General features: G+C 41.1%; 1 protein-coding gene across 2 annotated transcripts in view; it reads left to right on the top strand.

The window, feature by feature from the left end:
• Positions 1-15,795, top strand: part of jph3b (junctophilin 3b) — a 54,335-nt gene extending 38,540 nt beyond the window's left edge. Inside the window, exons 5-6 of one of the 2 annotated variants that reach the window (XM_040035352.1) lie at positions 508-1,484; positions 13,414-15,795. In XM_040035352.1, coding sequence (XP_039891286.1) covers positions 508-1,484; positions 13,414-13,494 — 1,058 coding nt within the window. In that variant the 3' untranslated portion in view covers positions 13,495-15,795. Of the gene's footprint in view, positions 1-507; positions 3,492-13,413 lie in introns of those variants that run through there. The other variant, XM_040035343.1, reaches the window with a different exon arrangement.
• The last annotated feature ends 183 nt before the right edge of the window (positions 15,796-15,978 follow it).

Raw genomic sequence — 15,978 nt, 5'->3', positions numbered from 1 at the left:
TTAATCATTATGTTTTCCTCTTTGGCTTCTTGGTGATGTGGGAGAAATGAGAGTTCTGTTGGCCCAGTGGCTTTAATGCTGTAAGCAGATGGAGTAGGGAAAACACTGCAAACATAATGTCTAAAGAAAATTGTATTGTTTTCTTGACAGTGTTAAATTCAGCCCCCACTCTAACCCAGTCATCTTTACACATGTAACGAGATTTTATGCAGTGTTGTGCAACTTGTGGGATTATTTTCTGTGGGTGTTGTCACACTTACTCACCAGCCTAAAACACTTGCATGTGATAATTGGAATTGCGATGATATATTTTATGTAAATGTAAGATTTAACCCCATCATGTTTTTACAACAGGCCCTTACTTTTTATTTATATAAGTTTTATGTTATTTTTTTTCTACAGTGATACTGGTGTATCATTTAGAAAACCAGATTGGGTAATTCCAACAAGTAAAACTCCTTCATCTCCTCCTTCTCGTCCTGAATGCCTTTCTGATGTCTTCTGCAGGTATGGAAGTGCAGCGTCCCAAACGTCAAGTGTCCAGTGAAGTGGAGGGCGAGGGTTTGTCGAGTAGCGCTGGTACGGCCGACAGTCCTGACCTGTATGTGAAGAGCGCAGCCTCTGACGACCCCTCTAACGACGCTGCAACCCCTGATCTCAGCCCGCCTTCGTCTTCGCCACCCCACACCCCGCCGCCACCTGCCCGGCCGTCGCAACGAACCAAGAGTGCCCGTTTCCACCGGCAGAGCGCAGTGGACCATGGGGACAGGGGAAGGGAGGGGGGAGAAAGAGGTGAGAAAGGTATGGGGGGGGTGCAGACAGAAATTCAGGTGTTGATGGAGGGAGGCAGTGTGGGAGGCGAAGGTGTTGGAGGTGGAGGAGGGAAGGGGGAGTATCCACGGGCCAACAGCTGGAGTGAAGACAAAAGAAGGGGATTGTTGTCAAAAGGAGGTGGGGTCAGTGGGCGAGGCACTAGCCGGACCAACGGACACAAACACAGCTCCTCTAATCACAAGTCGCGGGAGCACAGCTCTTCCAATCACAGACAGGCCAGGTGGACAGAGTCATCCTCATCTGCCTCTTGGACGTCCAGCCACAGGGGCGTGCACGGCAGGGGAGGCCGGCTGCTGGAGCAGGACGAGGAGAAAATTAGCAACTACGAGATGGAGATGAAGCCTTTACAGCCCAGAGACTCAACCACCCACAAGCCCCATGGGCACGGGGAGGAGAGGCACGGTCACGGAGAGGGGCGTTCACACGCCGTACAGCGACAGAGGCATAAGAACCGAGATGGGAGGGAGGGAAGGGAAGGGAAAGAGGGGAGGGAAGGGGGAAAGGACTCAGCGCACAAGCTGGACAGACAGGGGGAGAAGCTGGACTCACGGCCTCTGCGCCGGGACCTCACCCTCTCCCCCCCTCTGAAATCCTCCCCCATCACACCGATGCAGCAGGACCACAGCCTCACACAGAGCAAAGGCAATTCGGTAAGACCGTCTTATTCTCTTACACGCCGACACTTTACCAGCTCTAAAAGACGAGGTCAAAACGGCACAAGGGATTTTTTTTTCCCCACAGAGCTGTTGATTTCTGGCACTTAACGTCTAAATCATCACTTGCGCTTCACTAGCCACAGGAATATAACAGCTGACTGCTATAATGTTAGATTAATGATTCTTCAGACCATTTTTTTCAGCTTTAAATCTTAAGGTTGCAATCAGACCTGAAAGTTAAACTGTTACAACACAAATACCTCTGATGGCACAAAACTCAGCTCTTATGTTCCTTGCCTTGAAAACAACAATAAGTAGTTTTCTTGGGGTACTGTGTGTGTGGTTGCATTGCATGAGAGAGGACACAAGCAGCTATATGCAATATCCATCCATCCATCCATCCATCTGGGGGAGGGGGGCTGGAACCATTCCCAGGCACAGGGGGTAAGAGGAAGGGTACACCCTGGACAGGTCACCAGTCTGTCACAGGGCTTTTATGCAAGAGTTTTATAAATTTGTATGATTTGGGCTTCAGTTAAGATTAGTTAAACCTCTTAGCTCCCAGAAATCCTGCCTATGCCAAACTTGCTCAATAGTACACCACTCTGGTTTCTGTGCATTTTGTGGTCATATACTGTGCCTGATGCACATTGACCATGATGAGCTCTCTCATTTATTATCACGCTTTGTGCTGATAAATTTGTGCTGAAAGCATTTTTATTATTCTCAGGAACAAACAGCTGCAGAGCAGATTGGCAGAGTCAGCAATTTCTTTAATTAGTTTGATTTGTTTTACTGAACAGTAACACAAACCTTTCCTCTGGTTTGGATCCGGTCGTCTTAATAAATACTGTCGTATTCCTGTGGATGTGGCCATGTGAAAGAAACATACAGACCTGTTTCAGTAATTATATATCTGTGGAAGCAGTTCCTCCACTAAGTCTGTTTGGGAGAATTGCCTTAATGTGCTTAAGCTTAACTTCATATAGTACTGTGTTTAAACCTGTCGGAAGGATTCTGCAGCCCTGTCTCAACAAAGTCATGACATAAATCATGACTTAAACAAACCTATTTAAAAAAACACAACATCTGGAAAGGCTGCACTCAAAAAAATAATTCATTGGATGAACGTAATTTTATCTTGCCACTTATATTCCATCTAAACAAATCATGTTATATTAATCCATCTTGGTTGTGTTGTGTCAACACGATATATGTGTGTAGGTTTAACATAATATTAACATTAACATTCAATTAATTTGACTTTTGTTCAATCAACATGTTTGCACCACGTTAGTCTAATTAAATTTATTTAAATCCATCTTATATTGTTTAAACACTTTGGCACATCAAAAGTCAGTCTTGTTACATGAACTAGTAAAATATTTTTGTTACACCAACGATAATCATGTTGAATGAATGAAATGTAACTTATGTCTGTAGTACATGTTGTATTCATATTACGTAATGTTCAACAAAAAAATTCAACGGATTTACAGCAACTTCCAATCCACCCATCTCCTTATCTGGGCTGCGGAAGTGATAGGGTAACAGGGGCAGGTCGCCAGTCTATCATACAGAGACAAACAACCATTTGCACTTCAACACCTTTGGGTAATTTAGAATAACCAGTTACCCTTACAACTGCATGACTTTTAACTGTGGAGGAAACCAGAGTACCCACTGCAAACTTTGCCACATTGTGGATTTGAACCCAGGATCTTCTTGCTCTGAGGCAACAGCATGAACCACCACGGCATTAATCTGTCAATACAGACTTAACAAAGATAGAAAAGCTATGCTTGATGATGCTTTATGTTGTTGTCCTTGACAAGTTAAACCATAAGAAATAGTAACAGCATACACGTGGTGTGGTTGTCTGCCTCTTGTAACCCCACTGATTTTCCTGTGGTTTGACATCTGATGTGATCTTGTGAATTTCGTGAGTAGACTCAAAAAATGAAATTGGGTGGTTGTTACATGCACAAGATCCAAACTTGTAATTTGAACTAAATAATTCCATGTTTCTATGGTGAACGTAATTAAATCATGTAGCATCTGCATGAAATTCAGCAACTTAATTTGTTCTTGTTGAGATGACATGATGCAATCCAGTAAGAGTGGCTGGATCCAGGCAACTAACCTTTAAGGGTGACATCACCCTTAAAGGTGTTTGTGTCACCCGTTATCTGCAGTATTGTACGCCACAGTACTCTTCTTTCATTTATCACTCAACTATTTGTGCCACTTTTTGTGTGTACTAGCCAAAAAAGCACCATGAGTGTGTCCCCAGTGAGACTTTCTGAAAATGTGTGCTAAATGCCATCACATCCCCATCAGTGCTTTAATGACAACCAGCTTTTCACGCTGCCTTCCAGTGTGGCTGTTCAGATCAAGTGGAGTGGACCTCCCCCAAAAAACAGTAAATGTGAGGGACCAAAATGCCCATCTTAACCACACCAATTAAGATTATGGAGAGGTTAATGTCCACCTGTTTAGTAGCATTTCCAGTTTTTCTGGTCATTTTGGAGCAATGAATATAAATAAATAATATATGTAGTGTCTATATATGAAGTCTCTGCAGATAATTTTTCCTTTACAGTAACTGTATGGGGTTGAATTTTTCTAAGAACACATGCATGTAAACCTATTAAAGTTAAAGGTTGCTGAAATTAGATTATTTTTATGTTATGCTACTGAGATACACATCATTGGCATTTTGAAACTTTAATCAATATAATATATGTCTGACACTATGGCTGAAATTTTCCTGGCAAAATTGTTTTGAGGTGTTTTATTCAGAGATGCATTAAAGCATATTTCTGTCTATTTAGCTCAAAATTAAATGTGGTCAGTGCGCTCAAAGATGTTTGAGGTACTGAGTATTTTTGTAGCCACCCATCATGCTCAAATTAAATTTTCCCTTATATCAGTTTTCTATCACTTTCGTATCTTGATTAAATCTTTCCCCACGCTCATCGCTGTCATCCAGATTTAATGGGAAAAAGTCAACAAGAGAACGTAAAAACTGCCTCTTCAGTGACAGTCTGGCACTCATTAGCTGATATGGTTTCAGCATGTTATCCACAAGCTCAGCATAATTCTCTGCTCTGTGATTGCCAAGAAAATTCTGGACAACTTGCACGGATCTGTCCTATGCTGCTGATGTAGTTGGCTTCAGTTTTTTTTTTAACTCACGCATCAGTTCATGGATTTCAGAATCCACAAAGACCAAACCTGGAGACCAAATGTAACTCTTAAATGCTAAAACGCATCAGCATTCCCACCTGGTCATCCAAGTTATCCAATTACTAGAAGATCATAACAACAAAAAAAAGATGTTTTTTTTGTTGATGCTAGATAAAAACAGTTGTCAGATTTGGGGTCACCAAGTAAAATTTGTAAAAGCACAAGTAGAAAAATGCTTGTTGACCAGTGTAGCATTTGCTGATAATGTCGCACTTCACCTTCTTGTGTTAATGACTGCTAGCTGCATAAAAGCCAAGATGATATTCTCCATAAGAGCAGCTTTAAGTGATGCCACAGTGGCCAAGTCCATCTTTTATGTACAGTCTGTGGTTCAGGGCCTTTATGAACACATTCAGACAGCATGTCTTAATAACTCTGCGATGAGAGACTGTAACGAGATAAGTTCTGATATCGTCAGGAACACTCATTCTCTTACAGTTACAGGACTTGTAGTAAGTTAGTGACTCATGGACCTGCCATATTTACAAAAATAACCATTTCTTCTGGAAATTGTATCTGTCTTTTTCATAAAAAGCATGTAGAAAATAAACATTATTCTGGTTTTAGATTGTTTTGCTACCTTATTTGTCTTTATAGCCTTTTAGCTCCCTTCACTTCTATTCACTGAGGACTATCTTCCAAGCGCCCTCTACTGTCCTCGAGTCTGAATTGAATCTAGTTTCTGAACCGTAAAGAAAGTGGAATGGTGGCTCTGAGTTCACCAGCTGTTCATTAACTTTGCCTGCAATTTAGTGCTGGGCAAGTAAAGAGAGATTTTATCAAACTTTTATTTCCTGGAAACACTCTGCTGCTCAAACACGTTTTATGCAAGTAAGTATGAAGCCAAAAGGCACTGAACAACTTTGGGTTTAACATAAGTGACCCATTACACTTTACATTAAGCAATTTGACTTCATATAAAGTTGTTTACATAAAATATAAGTTATTACTCGGAATTTTAGCATGAAATTCTCCACTTGGCTTCAGTATCAGTGAACAGCAGCTGAATGGAGCGTTTTTCATATCTGTCATGTCACTGCCACACATTGATTTGACTAAAAGGATTTGTTGCCCACTGTCATGAGGATACATCCCATCCCCAGTGACATAACACAATGTTATCCCACATATTAAGATAATCCGGGTGGAGAGGCACAAGGTTTAACCTTATGAAATAAAGAAAGATTTTTTGTACTGTGAGCGAGCGGGGAGGGATTATGCTGCTGTAATATAATTTTTTGGCTTCATCTTGACTTAGGCTGGTGGATGGCCCCATCCACGCTAATCCTGGGTGATAATATGGTCGCGGCATTAGCTAATGAAAGCAACAGGAAAATCAGCAAGTGAAAACCACACATCGTACGCCGCAGACGTTCACTGAGCACATAAGGACGCACCCCATTTCTCCCTCTCGCACTCTCACTTTGCTTGTGTGTAAACTGCTAAATACAGTTCCTCGCTCCTCAAACAACTTGCTCACTTTAATCAGAATTTTTCTGCAGCAGTGTGATGGCTTTAGTGGCTGAGGCCGGTTGCTCATCAGTTCAGTGTGTGCTGCTACCTGCTACATGCAAACACAAAGCCTTAGACACATGGACACACACACTGATAGAGATACACAGAACCCCAGCAATCCTCTCTGCACCTTAGTAACAGCAGACTGGCAAACTAGCCCCATCCTCACAGACGGCCCCCTATTGGTTAACCAGCGCTCTGTTGCTAGGGAACAGCGTATGCCTTGCTCCAACGGCGCCAATCAGTGGGCGCGTGTCAGTGACAAGGGGGGGGCGTGGAGGTAGGGTGCTTGTGTGTGTGTTTGTGTGTTTGCAGCCGCAGAGAAGCAAGTGAGATTTGTGTAAGACAGGTTCACAGCATGCACAGATACTATCACACTCAGATAAATACACAGCGAGAACGCCATGGGAATGGACACCGGGGCCACTTCCGCATGCAGATGTGCAGCAGCACAAACACAGGCCCTCAAAATCAATCAGTCGATTGATCACTTACATCCGTCCATGAAGCGTTCGTACAAGTTTGCAACAGAAAGATGCATACAATAAAATTACTTTAAAAAAGATGTGTTTTCTTTACCGTGTCCGCTCTAACATGAATACTCTGGACTGAAATAGTCAATCAAGAACATCAACTCAGCATCATGGAACACAGAAGCCAACCTCTGTGCATCCCATAGGCTCATATTTACATGAAGCTGCATCCCCATGGCCCATGTCCTACAACAACCATTGGTAACTCGATGACGAAGATATCTAAAAAGTAAACAACTAAAGTTACATTTAAAAATAAAAAGCATATTAGTGGATACATCTGAGACAAGCGCTGAAAATATCTTTAAGATTAGCTGCCTCTGGAGGATCCCAGACTGTTTCTTTATTAGTCTTAGTTGTAGATTGTGGAGGAGCAGGTGAAAAGCCCGAGACAGATGAAAGAAAAATTAGCAGGTATGTGTAATAAAAAGCATAAATAGACGTGTAATCAGTCACTAAAGTAAACTAGAAGCAGAAAAAGACAAATCTACTACAGAAAATAATCTGTCCTCTCCTGCTAATCCTGGTCAGCACACCTGCTGCATTTTGGCTTCTCTGCAGTTCATCCAAATCTTCCTTGGTATAGGCCACAAAAGAAACCATTACAGTACAGTTGTCAACCCCTGTAAGTGATAAAAGCACGAACAGGTCTCTCTGTATCTGCGTGGGAGAGATATGGCTGTGCTTTTGCAGCATTTCTTAAGATGATAAAAAGGCAGTTTTTGCGATATTTTGTCTGTGCACTTCAAAATTCAGATGAGCATCAAAACGCACACCAAGGTTACTAGCTTGGGGCGTATGTTGCGTGCTTGTGTTAAGGATTTTTTCAAAGTCACCTCAAAACTGAATCAGTGCTTTAATTATCAGAACCTCTGTCTTTGATGCCGTGTAGGACAGTTTGACGGATAAAAATAGTCGTATTGTGACTTGTTGCGTCTACCAACAAGCGAGTGCCTTTAATGCAGACTTTTATAGCTATATGAATACTAATTAAAAAAAATTCAATTCAATTAATGACATCAGGATACATATAAGATATCCCTGTGAACTAAACGCTCAGGCTTCAGACTGCTCTTAATATCCACTTTCAGGCAGTTTGTTTTTTAGTCTTAGCTCTGCATTAAGTGCTTCTGTCCCTAATATGATGATCATAAGCACAGATTTCTAGCTGCAACTCCACCCGACTGCCATTCAGACCCTTTTTTTGCAAGGGGAAGGGAATCAGAAAAAAGTTGTCTTAAAAGAAGGGGGAAGGGAGCTAAAATCATCTGTTTTAGACTGTGGAAGCCTTGAGCAGCTGCATTAAGGTAGTTATGAGGTCCCCCAAAATAGAATTGGAAATGAGTAAAGATCGCAAAAATGCAATGCAACTATTACCATAAGAATTGTCAATAATTGTTAATAGTTTAATTAAATATGAACAATTTGAGTTGTACCTGTTTTAAAGCGTGTTTAGGCAGGCTGCTGGTGGTGATGGTGTAAATAACAAGACTTCAAACAAAAGTCCAGTTCTTTCTTTTTTTTAATTGAGGCTAAATTTGGAATGCACCATGCATACTGATGCTAAATTTTTACTACCAAAACATATTGTAATGTAGACACGCTAGCTGGTGTTTTCAGTGCACAGGTAGTACAGCTGCATCAATCTTCTAACTCTCAGCATGATAGCAAGTAATTGTGTTTTCCACAAAGTGCAGCTATTCATTTGAGAGGCACACAGCATCCAGCTCAGTCCCAATTCACTTCAGTTTTATTTATACTGGACCAGTCCACAATAAAAGTCATGTCAATGTGCTTTATGTTGGAAGGAAAAACTCCCTTTGAACAGGAAGAAACTTCCAGGCAAACCAGGCTTTGGGAGCGAACAGAGAAAACACGAACTATGGGAGAGCACAGGTAAAAGTTAAGTGGGATGTAAACATGCTAGGAGTCAGAGAGAAATGTTCAGTGCAGCATGAGAAGTCCCTCAGAACGCTGAGCCCATAGTAGCATAAATAAGACATGGCTGATGGTCATCTGATCTAGTATTATTTTGAGCTTAGAGAGAGTTTCTCTCTCCTGAAACCCAACCGGGAGCTGGTTCCACAGAAGAGGGATCTAATAGCGGAAAACTCTGCCTCCCATTCTACTTAGAGTACAAAAAAGTCTGCAGTGTAAGAGCAAAGGCCTCTGTTGGGATAACATGATACTATGAGATCTTTAAGACATGATGGGCCTAAATTTTTAAGACTTTCTTTGTTAGGATAAGGATTTTAAATTTAACAGGGAGCCAATGAAGAGAACCCAATGTGGGATAAATATGCTCTGTCTCTTTTGGGTACCCGTTAGTCTTTTCACTGCAGCATTTTGGATCAGCTGAGGTTTGTGTAGGGAGCTGTTAGAGCAGCCTGATAATTAGAAACTAGAATAGTCCAGCCTTGGCGAAAACAGTGCATGAAATTTCTAATTTTAGCAATATTGTGCGAATGAAGATATATGTTTGTGGTGTGTGTTCCGTATATTTTACTAATTGAAAATACTAGTTACAAATAAAGGTTCTCCAGAACCAATGAAGGAATTAGACTTAAGGCCAATCTATTATATAATCAAGTACTCACTTTTTAAAAAGGGTGCTCTTAGAAGTTGGGTGTCAATATGGAAGTCATTAGTATTAAGTGGTGTGATAACACAAATAAGGACCTCATTTTTTAAATAAATTAGGTTAAATAAAACACACAAAAACAGGCCATCAGATGAATCATCCACTTGTGGTCTGGTAATCATTTATGACACAGATCTGTGATAAGCCTATCGCTGTGTTGATCAGCACAAACCTTGTTTGCAGCCTCTGGACGGATTCATTTACAACTGTGTTGCACTAATGCAGCTTAATAAGTGTGTGTAGAGGTTCACGGAGTCCTATTTTCCCTCTCCCACTGCAGCGATTGTTAAAATTATTTCAGAGGTAGACTTAATTAAAACCATAGGTCTTCTGCAGGTCCTCCTCTTTCGGTAAATCTTTTATTAAGAGTAAAAATCTGCTCTGTGTGTGCTAATGCCAGTGCAGTGCGTTATTTTGCAAAAGACAAAAAGTGGTCGTGTCAGTGGATATACTCGTTTTACTTGTACATAATTACCCACAGCGTACAGGTGGTCAGAAAGACTGGCCTTCACCCACATGACCCAGGTTGTCAGCAAGCATCTGCTGAAGTGTCACTGAGCAAGACACCACAGCGACGCCAGCTCAAGGCTTCTGTAGTGCAGCCAAGCTTCACCTCTGACCTCACTCTCTCAGAGAATTTAGGCTTCCTTGTTCGATAAAGGCAGAAATGGAGTATTTATATTCACGTGCAGTTTTCGCCTTCGATCTTTTTCCTGTTTGTGTTTACTGAAAGTCTTTAACAAGAAGACAGGTAACACAATGCAAGGCAACAAAGAGATCACAACAATTTCTGGTAGGCTTAAAACAGTTAACAGAAGCTATGTAAGTAAAACCCAATAGCTATCTTTGGATTTTTACATGCATCACCACTCCTGCTGGTCTTTTCTCAAGTACTGCTGGTCAAAAAGGCAACTTGGCCCTTTCAAATTGTTTCTTTTCTGTGACATTTATTTTAGGTTACATATTTTACATGGACAGGGGTGCAATGGTTAGCACTGTTGCCTCAAAGCAAGAAGGTCTTGGGTTTAACTCCATCAACTCTAGCTTCCTCCCACAGTCCAAAGACATGCAGTTAGTGGCATTAGGTTAACTGGTGACTCTAAATTACCCATGAGTGTGAATGGTTGTCTGTCTGTGTGTATTAGCCCTGCAGCAGACTGGCGATCTGTCCGGGGTGTACTGGCCTCTTGCCCTATGACAGCAGTGTTGGGCAAGTTACATTGAAAAAGTAATTAATTATAGTTACTAGTTACTTCTTCAAAAAAGTAACTGAGTTAGTAACTGAGTTACAAGATTCTAAAAGTAATTAATTACTTAAAAAGTAACTATTACGTTACTTTAAAAAAAAACCTTTAACCATGGGGTCCAGGGTATAATTGGCCATTTTTAACTACTTTTGATGTTTCCTCTACATTTCACCTTTAAAAACTATTTACTTTGCCTTGTTTGGTATCATCCTTTTCAGCACAACCTCACATGTTTGAATTTACAGTTATGTTTTCATTTTGACATACTGTGTTAACACAATTGATCTAAAATTAGACAAAAAAAAAACATAAAATCTGAGTAGAAAAAGTTATATTTTTTACTGTAACAACCACAAACATGTTTAATGAATCATATTTCATAACTTTGAATGCAAATATAAATTGTCAGTTTTAAAAATCCTATGCACAAGTTTTGCAAACAACAAAGTTATTTGCAGCTATTTACCGTTTACCTTGATTTTTTAATAACCATTTTAAACTATTTACAGAACAATCAGCTGTTCTGCATTCAATAAGATGCCACACAAATTATTTGTGCCACTCCAAAAAAAATAATTTCTGTCCACTATAAAGGAGAACATCACAGCCTGATACCTGCAGGTCTGACAGCAGCAGGTGTATCACTCCTGTTTCTACCTGGAGACAGCAGTCACTGTCAAATGTCATGTTGCCATATAATTTTTGATTGGTCGACATGTTACATTTTTCCATCAACACGAACAGGCTGATTTTTGTTTTGTTTCTTGTTTTTTGCTCATAAGCAGAGAGTGCTTGCTAGCGCTGTCCTTAGACAGTAAACGTGACGAAACTATTGAGGAAAACATGCAGCGTATATATTGTTTATCATGACTCTGGTTTTACGTGGCCTATCGACACAATTTAAAAACTGGTATATATCACCTTGTTGCTTTGTCATCTTTAAGTGGTCATGTGATTGGCTTACCACGACAACTTAATTCTTCCTCAGTCAAACAGCAGCACTCATGCGATTGTTTTGCCCCCTTAGCTCCAGGTGTTGTGCCAAAAAGTGATTGCTGCCTGCGGGAGCGCGCGCAGCTGCTAAACGCTGTAGTGCCCAGATTACTTACATAGACAGCTACTTCAGTGGAATTGATATAAGACGCGATAAGCTGAACACAGCTTCAACCATCTGTTTGTTGAAAAATAGTAACGCGACCACACCATATTTTCTTGTTAGTAACGGTAATGGCGTTGTAACGATAGAAATAACAATTAGTTAGATTACTCGTTACTGAAAAAAGTAACGCCGTTGCTTGTAACGCCATTATTCCCATCACTGATGACAGCTGAGATATGCTCAGCCCCCCGTGACCCTGATAACGACAGAAGAAAAGAATGGATGGATATTTTAGATGACATATTATTTTGTGTGTCATGTTTTCCAGTATCACCTCCACTGCAAATCAAATAACAAGAATGAAAAGTAATAATATTGTATTAGTTGGTGTATGTGTGTGTATTATTCTTCTGTAAACAATATATTCTGAGCTTAGAGATGGATACAAAAAAGACCTTAAAATACTTTTTTTTAAGACTTTTATTACAACATCATAAAAATAGCAAATTAACAGCAGTTTTTAAATATATTTTAGAGGAAAACAGAATAGTATAAAAAACAAAATACTCACATTTGTTTAAAGAGTTCCATGATCTGATATTGAAATTTTGTCTTTGAGAGAAATGCTTAAATTAAGAAACCAACATGTATTGCATATTTTAAGTCAGTATCCTAAGCTCGCTTTAACTGGGAGTTGTTTACTGTGCCAGTCCAACATACCTTAACGAATATGGTAACTTACCATAACTAACTAGGGGCTTTTATTGTGAAAAGCAGAGATATTCCAAGTTCCTTCTGTTGTCCTGGAGAGATTTAGGACTAGGTCTTCAAAAATGTCACAACACTGTATTTAACTTGACACTTGTGTGTTCAAGATGATCTGTACTGAAAATCCCAGAACTACAGGATTTGTAAACTAGTTAAATGCCACAGATGAAATACCAGAATTCATCTTACAGCGGCAGTTATGCAGTGAGCAGTGCAATAACACAGTTTCCAAAAAGAACAAGAATAAATTAGATAAGAAAATGAATGAATGGATAAACAGAAGAATAATGAATACTGTTTTGTTTAAGACGATCACGTGTGAGCACTAAAAATATGGCAATAATGAAAACAGGATCTCCACTATAGCCTCCAAAGGGTTTGCACTGTTAAGAAAAGGTTTTCCAGTTTAACCAAGCCTTGGAGTATTTTAGCTGATGCCAGGAATTCTCATTTTCTTGTTGACCAAAGTCACGTCACACTTTCTGTCATATTGGCTGAAGCTGAACTAAACCTGCCATATCCTGCTGGGGAGTGAATTTAGGGCTTTAGAGATGGGTGAAAGTGCACCACTGTAAATTCAGCTCAATTGAGTTTTGTTTATATAACGTCAAATCACAACAACAATCACCTCAAGGTGTATATGTGTGTGTGTGTGTGTGTGTGTGTGTGTGTATATATATATATATATATATATATATATATATATATATATATATATATATATGAGGAGATAAAAGGATGAATATAAATGTGAGTGGTTTTCAGGTTGAATGTACTGAAAACAGCCTCTATTGTGAGCTTGTGTGTGTGTGTGTGTGTGTGTCTTTATTATTGACACTTTCTCTCTTTTCTCTCTTTCTCTCCCACGCAGGCATACAGCTCCATCCTGGTTGTCATGGTGATTCTGCTCAACATTGGAGTGGCTATTTTGTTTATCCACTTTTTTATTTAAAGACAGCACCGCTTTCAGAGTCAGCCTACCTATGCTACAACAACTATAAATTCATATGAGTATTACGGTGAATCTGCTGCCCCTTCGTGTTCCTGGTGAGATTGCTGCAACCAGCTGGGACCAAGGAAGGCTCCACCCTCATTTGGGCTAAAGGTGGCTAACCCAAACTAAGCAGAGCTTGGTCCGGCCGTCCTGGAAGAAATGCTGAAGTGCAGAGCCCAAAGGGGTGGACAAAGGAGGGGTAAAGCAGTCCAGATGACTGGACTGCAGTGAGATAATATAGTCCAGAAACTGGACTTAAGTGAGCTTCAGAGGTTCACGTCAAGACTCGAGTGGGCTGCCTGATTCTCAGGCACGAAAGCTGCAGCTGGCATTTACAGCAAGTGCACAGACAAGACTGACCAGACAGACTTTTTCATCTTCAAATCATAGTTTTCAACAGATTTGTAACTTAAAATTTATTTATTAACATTTTCTCTCATGTACAATACATTGATGGATATGTTCTTTATTTTGTAACCCTCCTCCCCTTCTTTCTAAAACTCCTGCCTTTTGGTTCTTCCGCCTGCCCCGGTGTTGTTACTGATGGTTGTGTGCTTATGTTCCATTGTGTTGGCTGAGACACACTCAAGAGCTGCAGAGTGTGTATGTGCTGTCCACACAAACACACATGCACACACACACACACACTCATTGCTTTTACCCCATCCTTCTTCTTCTTTATCTGGTTATTTTTTATCGCATACTGTGTGTGAGGAGCAGCATGTTTGGATATCATGTTCACAGTGAAATGCGAGTTTCTATCAAGCTTGGATGTTCTTGCCATCACAGTGTATGCCTGTGTGTGTAGGCGTGAGGGTATGTGTGTTTGTGTGTGTGGTCTCAAAATTGCACAGTGGCCTTTCATGCTGTTCATGAACTTTACAAGAGCATCTCACGAGGACAGAGTCGGCGCACAGCAACATCTAGCCGACTAGCACTGGCTGACAGCTGCACTCGCTCCATCTCTCTCCCTCCCACTCAACCCCACCTCCACACACACCGGTCAAAGGATGGAACTTCCTCTGAGTTGGTGGACATTCACAGCACAGCGTATTGGCAGAGCCCTGCGCCTGCTGTACCACCAGCTGAGGTATTTAAAGGAAAATACCGCTTCCATCGAAGCCTCACAAATACGGCTTTCCGACTGCTTCTGTTAAAACCTAACCTGAAGATAATGACAACATCTTTTATACTATACTTGCAAGATGTCTGAAAAAAATCCTAGTCGCCCAACTGCATTGCTTTTGTAGAGCAGATTGATCCAAGTACAACAATGCATGCATATGTGCTGTAATATCTTAGTTGTGCGTTGAATCTGGAAGCTTCAGAAGCTTCAGAAGCAACATGTTAGGTTTTGACAGGAGCACAGTTTGGAGAGCGGCCTCTTTCTCATTGATTTTACTCAACTAAGCGACACAGATTAAAGTCCCTAGTTGGAGCTAGGTGATGCAATGCTGTTGTAGTAAGCAGTAGCCAGCGCCAAGTGAGGATTTATCCTTTCCATTCCTTCACTTCTCCTCTGCTGAGCAAGACGCTTACTGACACGCAAGACTGTCGCAGACAGCTGTCGTGCTTTTTAATCAACTGGATTTCTCTCAAACCGCCCAGTACAATCCCTCTGTTTCTTTCCATGTGTGCACATGACTGCTCAGAGAGTATATGAACATCTGTGTGCGTGTGTGTGTGTGTGTGCGTGCGTGCGTGCGTGCGTGCGTGCGTGCATGTGCGTGTCTGCTCGTCCTTCTCCTTCCTCATGATCGGATGGCAGGATGGCTGAAACCCTCACCATCAGTAACAACTTCCAGGAGGGGCAGAGAGGTTTGCTGTTGCTTTTCTGTCCAACAGCGTTTCTCAGGCTGTAGGCTCATTTCTGGCGTTTCCCCATGTTCTGACAACACCTCGGTCTAGAAGCTCTGCTGTATGTCATCAGCCTGGTGACGATGCCCTGCACCACCCTGTTAGTCTGCAGCATGCTACAGCATGCCAAGCTCTCTCTCTCTCTCTATAGTTTCACTCTCCTCTTTCTTTCTTTCTTTCTTTCTTTCTTTCCGTTTCTGGGAGTTACTCTGTTTTTCAGTTGTGTGGAGAAAAATAATGAAAGTGTTTGAAAGAAAACGACTTGGCTCCTGTATTTTTGGTCTCTCTCTCTCTCTTTCTTTGCGTTGCGTTGTGTTTTCATACTTTCTGTGTGTGCAGTTTTTGCAGCATCCCTGATGCAGAGAGGGAGTGGTACAGAACCTGCTTGGGAGGGAGGGGTATGGTTACTATAGCAACCTTAGACCTTTCCTCCGTCAGCAGAGGGCGGGGTCTTTGTTTATGGGCGGGGCTTACCTTTAGAGACTAATGTGCTGAAACAGTCGAGACGATGGAGCAAGGGAGAACTGCAGGTGGAGAAGAAAGAAGATTAGAACTACATTGTAGGGCAAGGTGAGGGGACACGGT

The sequence above is a fragment of the Simochromis diagramma genome, unplaced genomic scaffold (genome assembly GCF_900408965.1).
Source record: "Simochromis diagramma unplaced genomic scaffold, fSimDia1.1 OVJJ01000333.1, whole genome shotgun sequence".
NCBI lineage: Eukaryota > Metazoa > Chordata > Actinopteri > Cichliformes > Cichlidae > Simochromis > Simochromis diagramma.
Note: the sequence above shows the minus strand (reverse complement) of the source record. Positions and strands in the feature narration are given on the sequence as shown.